Source organism: Pelodiscus sinensis, chromosome 4, assembly GCF_052426305.1.
Source record: "Pelodiscus sinensis isolate ZL-2025 chromosome 4, ASM5242630v1, whole genome shotgun sequence".
Taxonomy (NCBI): domain Eukaryota; kingdom Metazoa; phylum Chordata; order Testudines; family Trionychidae; genus Pelodiscus; species Pelodiscus sinensis.
Window position 1 is genome coordinate 33,663,667 of NC_143055.1, and position 14,629 is coordinate 33,678,295.

Here is a 14,629-nt window from a genome sequence, read left to right on the forward strand (position 1 = left end):
ATTGAAATGCAGCTGCAACAGTGTTTAAAGTGAAAGAGTGGCCATGGCAGGAGCAATGGGAGAGAGCACTTCCAGTGCTCTATGTAAATTACTTCCAGGAGGGGATTATCTAACAGTGCTGGAGGCCTGTTTACACTGGCGCTTCACAGTACTGTAGCTTACTGAGATCACTGTTTTTTCACACTGTTGAGCCAGAAAGTTATAGTGCAAGTAAAAATGGAAGTGAAGGCTTAGCATACAACAGTGATATTTTACGAAAGAGTAACAACAGCCAGTTCTTACGGAGACTGATCTAGGCTGAAGTCAGTGGGCGCTGGATCAGACCTTGAGAGCACTTTCATCCACAGATCTCAAAGCACTTTGCAAAAGATATTTTACAGCCAGCAAACATTTTACAGCCCAGAAAATGGAAGTGATTTCCTCCTGGTTGCCAGCAATAGTAGAGCTGGAAATAGAATCCAGGCCCCCTTTGTTCCTTTCCAGGTTTCTAGTCACTAACCCACACTGCAGAGGGGAAGAAACTTAAATCACTTACATATACTGTACTATCACAACCTGCCCCCATTCAGGGGCTGGGCCTCAGGGCAGGGTGCGGTACAACAGTACCAATAAGAAAATTAAGCGTGGGGTGGAGTGCAAGGGGTTCAGAATTTTGGGGCACGGAGTGGTGTAGGAGTCAGCCGGACAGGTGCCAATTCTGTACCCGACCCCCTGGCAGGAGTGAAGCTGAGCAATGTGGCCAGATGGGAGCGGCTGCCAGCCCCTCCCAGTAACCCAGCTGAAAGCATGCATGCCTTCCCTACAACATGCCCCCAGCCAGCCCCTTAAAATCACCTGCCTGCCTTCTGCAGAGCAGCACACCTAGCTGGCTTTTGCCAGAGTGCAGTCTGTTCCTTCTGGAGTGGTGCACTAGGTTGTACCTCCTTACTTTCACCACACTGCTACCCTTCAATGCAGTTTTTGTGGCCTCATCTCAATATTTAAGGCCCTCACAAGTGTGAGGAGAAATGTGTCAGTGCAGCAGTCAGTTAAATGAGTAAGTGTCTGAAACAAAGTCACTGAAAACAATGGAGCTACTTCCATTGACTTTAATGAGCTTTGGATCAGGTCCTAGAAAAGAGCTATGGAAACTAAAGGGAGCCCAAACTGGGCATATAGAATAGAGCAGAGTAACTGGAGGGGCAGGATAAGGCGGAGCAGTAGGAAAAAGGCAGAATGGAAAGAACAGGAGCAGGGGCAGATGACCATTTTGCGGGGCCCAGGGCAGCCCAATTTTGCGGGGCCCCGCTTTGCCACAGCGCATGCGTGGGGCTTCTTGAAGCACGGGGCCTGGGGTGGTGGATATAGGGCTCGCCCTGCCCATCCCTGAACAGGAGAATGAGCAGAAAAGTAGGCGACACTAAAACAGACCACCAAAAGAAGAGGACAGGGGAGCCATGGGGAAATGCCAGACTGAAAGCGGCCCCACATTTAGTTTTATAAAGACTATCATACAATGACAGCATGGAACCAAAGAAGACAGCCTCTGCCCTTCCCTACTGGAGCCAACCTACTTCTCTACTTTTACAATACTGCTACTGATCTCAGCAACAGCACAGTTTCCCTTGCACCATGTGCCTGGGACTTCTAGGATAGAAAAGAAAACCCCACTACATCAGGTGTTTTGAAGACTTTGAGAAAAAGTGTAATTAAACAGCACTTGTTTATTAGAAAAGGCCAGTTTAAATGGCTACTATAAACTCTCTTAATATTAACAACATCAGAGACAGAACACAGATCGAGATGGTATGTTTGTCATTATGGGCCCATTTGCACTCCCACAACAGAACTATACTTCAGGATTTCTAGGTTCAGTTTTTGAGTACTATGAAGACACAAGTGTTAAGATGTGTACTTAATGACACCTATTATTACTTCTTGTGTAACAAACTGAAATGTTGGAGTACACACTTGTGTCATATTGTCGGTAAATGATACACTTTATCAGATGCTGCTTCTCTAATAAATTCACATATTTCCATGCATCTTTATGATGAATAGATGGGACCATTGCTTAATAATGCTACTTGTTATCTGTGACAAAGCTTTGTGTATTAAAGCCTATTGGTTGACTATGACTAGATTTGAAATGTACAATTTTCAGTCCTTTAAAGAAAATTGTACAAAGTGAAAATTTAAATGAAAACATATATTAGCCTAAGAGATCAGAAATATTAAAGAATGTGAGTGAAGAGATTATTGTGTGGATTTTGTTTGTTCTTTATAAAGGAAGAGAAAGAAGAAAGCTTTAGCCTTAACTTTAGTAATCTACCCCCTTCAAAAACAAAACAAAACAACCCTTTCAAAATGAAAGTTATCTTCACATTGCTTACAATTGCTTTTTGTCTCTGCCTCTCCCTTTGTTTGGCCCTTTCAGATTCCCGTTTTTCATACTCTTTGCGGTATTCTTCCCTCTTCAGTCTTTCATGCTGATATTCTTCATAGTTGTCATATCTAGGAAATATAACTTAATCATTACATCAAGTACCTGAATGTGGAAAAGTAAAATGAATAATACAATTTCTGGAGCGTCTAATTATCTCACAAGAACAAAATAAAAAGTGAGTCAAAAACAAACAAAACACACTACCTGGGTCTACAACTATATGGTGATCTGGATCGTGATCTTGCATATAAAGGAGAACTTCTGTATGCTTGGTGTCTGCAGTGGCTGGACTCATAATAGTAACAAGATCTGTAAGAAGGAAAACAAGAGGCTATTTGCTTTTGTCATTTAGTACAAGACTGCTGACCAGTGTTCCCTGTAAGCTGTGTGTTTGTGTAACCACTTAGGAGAGATTCCAGTGCAGTGTAACTGATTAGCAGAGCACCCAAAGATAGGCTTTGTATTTCTACTTGTTGTGCACATTCACACTTGTTGCGGAATGCATAAAATTATTCTGCACATAGATGGAGAAGACTAGAGGGAATATTGCTGCTGACACCATGTTTATATTATATGAGCCTACAATTTCTTTCAAGAAATCAGCTTGAAAAAGAGATGACTAAGTGGATATATGATAGAAGTCTATAAAATCATGACTGGAGTGGAAAAAGTGAATAAAGAAGAGTTATTTACTCCTTCCACTAACACAAGAACTGGAAGTCACCAAATGACCTTAATAGGTAGTAGGTAAACAAAAAAAAACAACTTCTTCACACAACTCCCAGTTAATCTATGGAACTCCTTGCCAGAGGATGTTGTAAAATCCAAGACTATAACAGGGTTCAAAAAAGAGCTAGATAAATTCATGGATGATAGGTCTGCCATTGGCTGTTAGCTAGGATGGGAAGGAATAGTGTCCCTAGCCTGTTTGTCAGAGGCTGGATAGGAATCACTAGATGATTACCTGTTCTGTTCATTTCCTCTGGGTCACCTGTCAGCAGACAGGATACTTGGCTAGATGGACCTTTGGTCTGACCCAGTATGGCTATTCTTAAATAATCTGTGAGATTTTTCTAGTGACAGTTGTGATCCCCTAGTTAGCTTAGGGGCCTTGGAGTGGCGAGTTTTGTTTTGTTTTGCAGTGACCCTTATTGATGCTTAGATAGAGAACGAAGGCAGCCAGTGTGAATTTTATCTTGTATGGATTTCAATTAGATTGACACACATTTGAGAGACTGATCTGTGTGTTCTGTATGATCTGTGTGTTCTGTATATACACAAATTCCTGCAATGTTAGACAATTAGATCTATTTGTGTTTCATTTCTGATCTGACTGTCTCCACTAGGGAGTGCTCAAAACAATGGGAAGTTTAAATCACAATGGCAACAAGCTTTTTGGTATTAATAATCTCAAAGGCAGTAAAAGAAGCTGCTCTAGATTCAGCTGCTACTGAATGTATTTTCCTTTGTGTCCATTATATTTACAAATGCATTTCTCAGACATATGTGTTCATTTTTTTTAATTGTATCCTTTGGTATATATGGTTGTGACTATTTTCTTCCACTATTTGATCTGAGGAAGTGGGTCTGGCCCACGAAAGCTCATCATCTAATAAACCATCTTGTTAGTCTTTAAAGTGCTATATTGTCCTGCATTTTTCTCAGACAGTACCTGGAAGAGGATCTGCTACATGGCGACCTTGATCTCGATCGGGAATATGGAGAACGGGAACAAGACCTGTGTTGAGGAAAGGACCTTGATCTAGAGCGCATCCTTTGGGATCTTTGAGAAAATAAGGATTTGGGTGGAGACAATGAATCTCTGCATGGAGAATTAAAAGAAGAGCAAGAAGGCGATACATCAAACAATGAATAGGCTTGTGTCCCATCCCAAGGGTAGCATAGTTTATCACTTTCATCTTCACTGTCATCAAAGAGGCCATCCATAGCTAGTCCCGACGTTATAAACATAGGTAGTTTGGAGAATTGTTCATTGCTATAATCACTGTCCCTCAATTCACTGGCCTTATCTGCCTCTTCATCAAAAACAGCTTGGCTGGGGTGACCAAAGTGCTTATTCAGTTCAGCCCGGATCTCCTGATCTTGGAGCTGTTTTCGGCTGTTAGACAGGGAACCCTGCTTACTTGCCTGTAAAGTGTCTCTCTTGTAATACTGGTCTTGTTCTAAAGACGAACAAATCTGACACTGCCACACAGATGAAGAATCTTTAAATTCTTGTTGTCCAGAGTCCTGAAGTTCCTGCGATATTTTAATATGTATTTCAGTTTTCGAATTCACAGATTGACAGTAGTCATGGTCACCAAAAAGCCGCAAATTTGGCCGTTTTGTCTTTCTCTCCTCATGGCCACTGGACAGGACTGTTGTCTTGCTAAGCTGTGCATACAGCTCAGATTGTTCTGGACTCTTCTTGATTGTATTATTTCCTTGAGAACTGGAAGATTCACTGTAGCGGGGCTTTTTTAAGGGTGGTACAACAGTCTTGCATGATGACTTCAGTTTGGGTGAAGTTCTGAAAGGATTATCTTGGTTGGCTTTGTGAGGAGGGGTTGTAGGTGGAGTTAGGCCTAAAAAAAGAAAGAGTTTTAAGAGAGGGGGGAATGATTTTTCAGAAAACACAGGTTCTTCTTCTTTGAAAAAGAAATTAAACCAAGATACCCTTTCCAATGCCTGAAAGGACTTGTTTTTTCTAGGGACCTCTGTTACCAATAATTCACTTTACTAGGATTTTATGCACCAGCAATAGTATTTAGAGTTTTGGATAGCAATTCTAACAACATCAACACATTAGCAAATATTAACACATTGCCCTAAATTCTTCAACATTATCTCTGTCACTTCTTTTACAAGTGCATCTACTACTCACTTTAACATTATACATGTGTGTGTGTTGCATGTGTGTATGGAGAGAGTCAATCCTGCACTAATGTCAACCATACTTATTACATAAGATGTATGCTGAAGAAGTTACTTTTAGTTTTCACACAATTCCCGCCCCCCACAAATAAATCTGTCCTGAGGTCAAAGAAATTAACAGATGAAAACCTGGATGAAAGCAAATCTTGAAAAATGAAATGAATGCTACCAAAGGAACTTCTGTAATACACACTGCACTAATGCAATGAACTACATCAACTATACAACTTGACTGCAATGATTCTGTCTCCACAGTTTATTAACTTAGTAAACCATTGCTAATGTATGTATAATACATTCTTGTAAGCATAACAAATACAGTTTGCCCAAAAATGTGGTTCTCCAGCAAAAAACCTAAGTGAATGGTAACAACAGATATTGAAATGAGTCATTCTATTTAGAACTAAATATTAGTGGAGTGTCATCAGGTGGAGAGACTGAAATTTACCTGAGTTAAGTAAATAAAGACTAGATAAATATCATGTCAATAACTACCACGTTTTTTCTACAGCATAGTGATAATTCAATAAGTTACATTTCTAGATAGAGATGGAAATGTAACTATAACTAATCTTTAAAAAGCAGAGGGCCAAAGCTACATCCTACAGCTAATTTTACAATATTTCTGTGAAGAGAAAGTGTATAGCTCTCAAAGTTTCCTTCAGACTTCATAAAAGGAAACATTCATATTGCATAAAATGACAACTCTGTTCACAAATCTAGAATAGTAAATCGGAGCTCTTGTTCAAGAAAACATTACTATTCAGGAGAGCACTTCGGTACATGCTTAACTTAGCATGTATTTACATCTAATTGACTTTCCTATGACTTAATCATGTGCTTAAGGATAAGCATGTGCTTAAGTGCTTTTCCCGATCCAGAGCCAAGGATAGGAAAAAATTGCAGACACAGAAAATACACACTAGATTACCCAGTCTATCCCTTACACCGTCTCTGAAGTCAATGCAGTGTATTTTCTAACGCTGTCCTGGGCAGTTTTAAAAATACCAAGCAATGGGCCTTCCATCACTTCCCCAGGAAGAATTCCCAGGGAATGTGAATATAGTTTGAGAAAATGCCTATTTAAAATATGACAGAGTTTCCTTTTGTTTTGTATTTTAACCATACAATGGAGCTCAGCAGATCAATGCAAATGGAACATGTTTTATAGCAGTTTGCAGCAAAGAAGGAAAAGACTCCATCAATGCATAGTACTCTCTAAGGGACATAAATGGAGACTGGGAGTCCCACTGCATTAGCTGCAATGAATTTGCTCCAGAAAACAAACAAACAACAAACAGAACAACAATAACAAAAATCTAGGAACGGCAAGACATGAATACTTGATGCAAAAGTAATGTCTGATTCTGTTTGAACATTTGAAAATAATGTTTACAAACTTTTCATGTGTACTAAGGACTTCCTCTTAGGTCATCAAGGTCAGTGACTGCTAATACACAAACACTGACCCTCGAGTTAAAACTGCCTCAGAAAAATGCACAAGTTATAAATCAATTCAACTATCTCCTTTAGTTCACATCTTCCATTTTTTTCCTCCTCTCTGCCTACCTCCTCCCTCCCCACTAAACTAGCTAACTGGTCAATATATTCATGCCAAATATTCCAGATGGGCTAAGATCAGTTCCGTATATTGGAGAGAACAATTCCGTTTAACATTTTTTTGCAACACCATTCCTGGATAAAAATAATGGCTCAGAATCAACAAATAATAAGTAAATGCAGTTACTTTTGTTAAATCAAATTCACAAGGAACATTTTGTTTGCAAAATTAGATACCCCATGGTTAGTTATTAAATTTTTACATTTATTTAAAAAGACAACATAAAATGGCCGCTTCAGGAAGAATGACCAGGGAAAATATTTATCCCCATCACTAGTTGCTACTACTGTCAACATTTGAAATATTTACTTACTTTTGATTTTTAAACCAAAACAAAAACTATTTATACTGTATATCCAAATCAAATCTCTGCATGCTTTCTTTGTTAAACTGACTCTGTATGAACACTGGCTTTATGCACAATGTAACTGCTTTCAGCAGTTGTGATGCTGAGCCAACCACAAAGGAGACCAAGACTAAGTGTAGAGAAAAACCTAAAAATCCAGATGCTGAGCCTAGCTGTTGGAGTTTCTTTCACTTGCAAAACCAGGCCGGAAATATCCCGAGGAATGGTTTCCTCATGGCATTTTGGCATCTGTCCTGGTCTTGACAGAAGCAGAAGCGTACAATGAAGCATAAATGAGAAAATAAATTGTTCAAAAAGTTCAATGGACATCTGAAATCTGCATAAAAGGTTTGTGTTTTAGTTTGCAGCAAAGCTTGGAGTTGGCTTTTTGTTTGGTCTATGTCAGTGCTGAATTCTCCACCCTAAGTCCCTCCCATGAACTGCATCCAAACAACTGAATTTTGAGAAAATCAATTCAGTACTTATTCATCATCAGTGTACCCTTTACTCATTTTACTCTCTAATCTTAATTTCACACCATGATTCTAAATCAGAAGTGCTAAAATATTCTTTGATTTTTGGATTATTTCATGCACACTGATTTCTCTGCAAATGTGTACATTTAAGTGTTGACAGTACAAGGTATATTCCGGGCTCTCTCTTGAACTTAGCAGGTTTTGACAGATTTATGTAAGGACAGATGGCCATTACAGGCTGAAGGCTGACAAGAGGCAGTTCAGAGCATTGTTAACACACTTGCACAAACTCTCAGCAGTGCAGCACTGTGCAGAATGTAATTCAGACTATAGCTTTTTTATTGCTGCCTATTTTCTTTTGTCAAAAGAGCCTGCTGTGCACAGCAACAAATGGCTGCCATTACCCAGAATGTAATGGGTGTCAGACAAATCACGTAACACAAACAATCAAGAGTATGTAGGTCATATTTCAACAGAGCACAACCTTAGCAATATTTATGATTACTGCATTGAAATGTGCTCTATAATAAACAAGTACCTCTACATCACTCACACTTATGTACTTCTGCACAGCAAATCTGTTAGAAGTGGTACATACGCTACAATCATCCCCTTAAACTGTCTTTTTTTAAAAAGTAAAAGGCAAGTATTTTTTTCATGACATACTATAAAACCATTTTCTTTGTAGGGACTTATCTTTAATTGAATGGCTTTGGTAAATGGTAACTTTGTACTTTGCTTCGCTTCATCTATATAGTATGAACTCGCTCAATGATCTCTGCTTTAAAACTGTGTATATGCCAAATCAGCACCGCTTCTTATATCTGTGTGACAACAGACCACATCTATGCCAGCTCTGTTAGCTCAGCTCAGCAATCTGTTTTATAGAAAAGTCTCTGAGGACAGGAAGAAGTTTTCATAACACCTTGACACATTGCAGGAACTGCAGTAAAGGAAACTTAGTAACTCATTTAGCTCGACTAGGTTGATCAGAATAAATTAGGGGAATATATTTACAGTAAATGTCACATCTTGACTTTTTAAGACTCATTTACAATGCTGTTTCATATAGGCAGCAAAATCTAATGTTACTGTTAGCATTTAAATGTTTGATGATGCTTCTGCTTGTTGGTATATTTTTGGAGCCTTCACATCCTTCAGGAAATGCATCTAGATGAACTTTTGTACAAGCGCACTGAGGTTCTGAGGGTTATTAAAAATGGATTCCTTTATACCTTATGAGTTTGAAAATGGGATTATCAAGAGAAACATTATTTAAGGCCACTTAAAGCACTGAATGCAAGATAATAGCCTGATTCAGTAGAATAATCAGTAGAGCTTTTGTACGGCACAAGACTGCAGAAGCCAGGAAAATATAATAAAATTAAATAGCCATCATATAATAAAAAAACTACATGCTTGTTGAGCAGTCAGTTTAATCTTGTTGTCAGTTCTACAGAGGATAAATATAGACCCTGAAAATATCTAATAATTTACTAGATTTTATTCCCTTTGGACTAATATTTCTCTTTCTCTGTCTCAAGTACCAGGAATCATTTTTGAGGCCAAACAAATTTTTGCCTAGTAGAATTTAAGCATTTGTTCTGACAACCAAGAGGTTGTTCAGATGTAGAGAAAGTTGAATACTGGAGTTTGCTCAAATGCTTGTGATTTCCAAATCACTGTTCAATTTCTGTTCACACACACTTTCTGTCAGCTCTTCTGAGTGGCCAAATTTTGACTGAATGAAAATTTGGTGAGTTTTTACTCATATTCAAACAGGATTTTGGGTGTGAAGAAGTGTAAACATTATGCTGTTGTTCACTAAACCAGCTCTTAATGTACCTTACAGAATGGCTTTGGGCATTTTGGCAAATCAGGGGCCATGTTAGGAGGCAGGGAATATATGTGGAACCAAGAAAATCCTTGTTTAAAAAACAAACAAAAAAACCCAACCCCAGCTAATGATCATTCACCATGAGCAGCAGTGGCCAGATGCCAAGGCATAAGGACCAGCACCTGGTAACAACAGTCCAGTGCAACCACTTCTACATAGCACATCTCCCCAAGCATTCCCCACCCAGTCACCTGATCCCACCTCTGAGGTTAACGAAGGGCTGTTGACAGGAAGGAATTCATCAATAATGATAATGTTGCAGGAAATTGGGGGTAGGGAAGAGAGGACTCGGCCATTCAGCAGGGAGCCACAAAAAGCATAGAAATGGGTGTTGCTTTTGCTTGGCAGGAAGGAGTAATGGAAAAAAACGAGCAAGAACTTGCGGGGGTGGATTGACTCCTGAAGACAGACAGGGATGATCAAGAACCAGCAGCAGCCAAGGAGGAGGAAAAAGAACCTGCTTATTAAGACTTTCGGCAGCTGGAGGCCTAACAAGTACAACAGCTTTACAAGCAAGAGGAGGCCGATCACTACTGAACCCTTCAGCATCAGGTTTACTTACTTCTGACTTATCTGAATGATACTGCAGAGGCAGGGACAGCTTGTTCTGATGCCTTCCCCTTCCCCGCAGCAGAAGGGAATCTGCTGCTCCTTGCTGTTAATGCTGCTGGGGACGTGTTTCCTGTGGCTGATAGTACAGCTAGTCCGGCTGATTATTGGGCTGTTTTGCTGAATATTGTTGCTCCTTCTCATGACAATCACAAGAGCCTCCCTGTGCTACTTCTTCTGGGTCTACTGCTACTCCTACTGTGAGCCCAGCAAGTTTTTCTTTCTGCTCTGGGAATTGCTAGAAGGGATGGTGCTAGTGCACTTGCATGGTCCTACTGCTAAACAACTCCTGGGATATTTATACCCCATACTGGCTGATTGTACTGCTTTCTCCAGTTTCCATAAGCAGCTCTAAATCAACCCAGTTAAGCTTCAGCATGAGCCAATTTAACGCCACTGGTGCTGTGGCAGATGACACTACATGGGTCATTTGACCTCCTGTATTTACACTACACATCCCAGGAATCCCCAGCAGTGGCAGCCGATCAATACAGGTGAACTAGGCAGTCGCCTAGGGTGCCAAGATAAATGGCCATTGAAGGCTTTGGAGGCGGGGGCGCCGATCGTGCGTTTCGCCCTGGGCGCCAGTTGCCGGCAGCTCGTCTAGGGCTGCTCCTAATCCCCAGCACTTTGTGGCATACATGTTCCTTTAAGAAACTATTTCAGGTCTTACAATATAGAATGTGTGTAAAATGATTAAGGGCAGAGGTTTACTGTTTCAGCCAGAAATCCACATAGGGAGCTGTGATTTTATGTAGTAGTAGGACTTGATGCTTATAGTCCATTTGGTGAATGTTACAGGCTAAGAAACTCTTACACAAGTGTTGTCACTTATAAAAGGTCTTTTCCTTTTAACTTCCTGGAGTTATATGAAGCTTTAGGCAATACTGGAATTATAAAATGGAAATTATTTTTTCAGTTTTTGAAAGGGAAAAAAAGTACATCTGCAGCCCCTTCCAAAACAAAATTTCATTCAGGTAAGAAAACAATTTTTAAATTCAGTTTTACACACATGCATCCAGAATGTAGGTGTACTCAACACTGATGGCTGGAATTGGGAATGCTTTTATTTATTTTTCTAACGTACAGTTAATTCATTGGTGAAGGACCAAAGGTTCTTTCAACAGAAAGATCAAGGGAGCTGCCACTTATACTAATATATTTTGTTCTTCAATAGTGCAAGCAGCACCGCTAATCGTCTTTTCAGTTGGGCTGTGAGATCAAGGCAACTGCCATGTAAATTATAATAAACGGTGCTAGTGATGTATAAACTGACTGAACAATGCAGTTATCTGGGTAGAATTTGGAGTTGTGCATGTCTTTCTGTATACAACTGTGAAGTATAATTAATCATTATGGCTACTGTTATTATTGGTTAGACCCTGACCCTGCAAAGACTGCCCCCTGGGATTGGTATGTCTTCCTTTTGTCTGATGTGCTTGTTTTTTGCTTTATGTACTTAGAATAGCAGGGCTGGGGTCTCCAGGCATTACCACAAGACATATAATAAATAAGTAATACTACACTGGAAAATGGGTCACTTCCACCCACTGCGTATGTACAAAAAGGTACAGATTAACACAACTGCTGAGTAATGGAACACACACACACAAAGGCGGACAACTGGAAATAAAAGAGAAATAGCTCTGATGTGGCACTTGACAGTGGTGCTGCTAGGTAGTCTTCTATGTTGTCTGGAAGCCAAGGGCCAACTCAAAGACCAGTATTCCTCCTCTCTTTTCTGACCCCTTCCCCACCCCACTTATTGACTAACTAAAGTGACATAGTCTCCTGAAAAAAGGCAGGGTATATCTATGTGATAATGCTCATATTCATGGAGCTTATCCTGCCAGTGCTACATGTGGCTGCAGTACATGACTACAAAAAAAGTTAAAAAACGAGTGGTCCTGTAGCACCTTAGAGACTAACAAAAATTATATAGTATCATGAGGTTGTGGATACAACCCACTTTTTCAGATGCGTGGATTTTACCTTTCTCTGCTACACACAGAGATGAATCAGTGGAATGAACCTGGTAATACCAGAGCCATTCCAACTGTCATGACTTGTTGCACCACTACAAGGGCTCAGATCACACTGACTTCTTATTCATGGCCAAATCGGCCAATGTGAAGTGCAGGCTGCTGATTTCCTGAGCTGGAAGGGATGACAGCCTGCTCTTTGTGGAACTTCATCACATCACCACTTCTGACATCAGATAGTAGCAGGAGAATCCAAGATGTTAACACAATGCTGTTTTGCCTCATAAAAGGTTAATGCTGTTCTGTAGTGACAATGAGGGTGGCTTCACTGGGCCTAAGCCTTTCTGGTGTTCACCTGGTTTCCATGAGTACACAGTGTTGTTCACTGTTGTTTTTTCTGGTTTTTCAAAGACATCCAATTTGCTGTATAAAGATTAGGTTCATTGGGAGCAGGGAAGGTGTCTTTTACAATACACAGAATCTTAGTTCAAAGACTGGATTCAGTGACAAAAGATTCCTAAACATATAATTATACTCTTATGTGAATTATTAGGGGCTATGCCCTGTGCTGCCTGGACACTATTCAGCTGAAATCAGAGGCCAGAAGAACACTATGGGGAAGCACTTTATCCCTTTAGCCACGTGTGGTACCCAGCCTGTGGTACCAAAAGAACCTTATGTGCGTTTTGTTCCCAAGAGCTCAATTGTTACCATTCTAGCTTAGCGAGACAAGGTGGGTGTGGTAATATATTTTATTGGACAATGCTTGTCTTGAAAGCTTGTCTCTCTAATCAACAGAATTTGGTCCAATAGAATATATTACCTAACCCACCTTATGTTTCTACTACCAACATGGCTACAGAAACCCTGCATAGCATTCTAGTTTGATATCATAATTAGTTATTATTATTTATTTGTATTGCATTAGCATCTAGGAGCCTCAATTATGTACCATGACCCCGATATACTAGGTGCTGTATAAACAAAGAACTAAAAGATGGTCTCCTGCCCCAAAAAACTTATTTCCTCACTTGAATAATGAGGAAGTACGGCTGCAGATTAGCAAGATGCTGCAAGGAAGGCATTTATGCTTAAATAATGAGGCAGCTTCTGAAGAAGTGAAAGGAGGATTGTGTGTGTGCATAAGATCAATAGTCCAAAGTGCCTTTACAAACCTACAGCTAGATCCTCAATATGCATAAATCAGACTTTGACTTCAATGGAGCTATGCTGATTTGCACTAGCTGTGGATCTGAACTTAACAAAACACTTCTAAGCGTAAGAAAGTATACCTCAGCATCCACCCTTACATGTTGGTAAGTGAAATCCATTTCTACTACACTGTCTTTTAGTTTTATGCTGAAAAAGGATGCAACAGTCTCTCTAAACAATTCTGGTGCAGCTACATCCTGGATCTTGTGCTCAGTTCTAAGCATCTAATTCCCAGGCAAACATTGGCAAACTGGAGGGTGTTTAGAGGGAAGCAACAGAAATTATCCAAGCTCTGGAAGAACGAATTTTTATGACAAAGCAAATGAGTTAAACATGTATACCTTGGTGAAATGTCCACTAAAGGGGAACAAGACGTAAGTCTACATATATCTGAAGGATGGAAACACCAGAGCGCATGGAAAGAATGACTGAGATAGCCCAAAGGAGAGCTAGTGAGATGAAATTAAGATAAGGAAAGATTAAAATGAACACCATGAAAATATTCCATTTAGGCTTTGGCATAGTGCCCCAAGGAAAAAGGAAGAAACCCTGTCATTTGTGGCATTTAAATCTAGAACAGACAAAAAGTAACACAGATGCAGTGAGGAAACACCTTACATTAGCATCAGACTGACACAATGATACAATTTTTTCATCTGTAAACTCTCTTATTCTGTGCTGTGGGATCTATATTTGAGAAACAATGCCCAGTAGTAAGCAAATGGGAAAACATTCCTACAAAATGCTTTCATTCATATTTTTCCAGAAACCATGCTTTGCTTGTTAACTATGAGTTACAATTTTAAACATCTCATCTCAGGCTACGAGGCAAAAAGTCAATGCTAAACCATGAAAATGAATTTCTTGAAGAACATCTCACTATACATTTCTTACTTTAAAAAAAGTCAGGTCCACAGAAAAAAGCCCACATTTCACATCTCTCACCTGCAGTTCCAGAGAGTTCCACACTTAAGGTTTGTTCAATAGTCTTGTTCTCAAATGGGGAACCCTTGGGATCACTGGAAGACAGGGCACATTTATAAAAACAAGCTGAAATGGAGTTGCTGTAGCCAAAATGTATTAAAACCCCCTCCCTTTTGTAAACTTTTACGTTTCTTAATACTTAC

At 39.7% G+C, this 14,629-nt stretch overlaps 1 protein-coding gene across 3 annotated transcripts in view; it reads right to left on the minus strand.

The window, feature by feature from the left end:
• The window catches only part of PPARGC1A (PPARG coactivator 1 alpha), a 513,653-nt gene that overhangs the window by 15,425 nt on the left and 483,599 nt on the right, over window positions 1–14,629 (minus strand). For all 3 annotated transcript variants that reach the window (XM_006138159.5, XM_006138160.5, XM_025179017.3), the window contains 4 exons: window positions 14,448–14,521; window positions 4,098–5,010; window positions 2,630–2,734; window positions 2,373–2,493 (listed from right to left, as the gene is read on the minus strand). In XM_006138159.5, coding sequence (XP_006138221.1) covers window positions 2,373–2,493; window positions 2,630–2,734; window positions 4,098–5,010; window positions 14,448–14,521 — 1,213 coding nt within the window. The remainder of the gene's footprint in view (window positions 1–2,372; window positions 2,494–2,629; window positions 2,735–4,097; window positions 5,011–14,447; window positions 14,522–14,629) is intronic.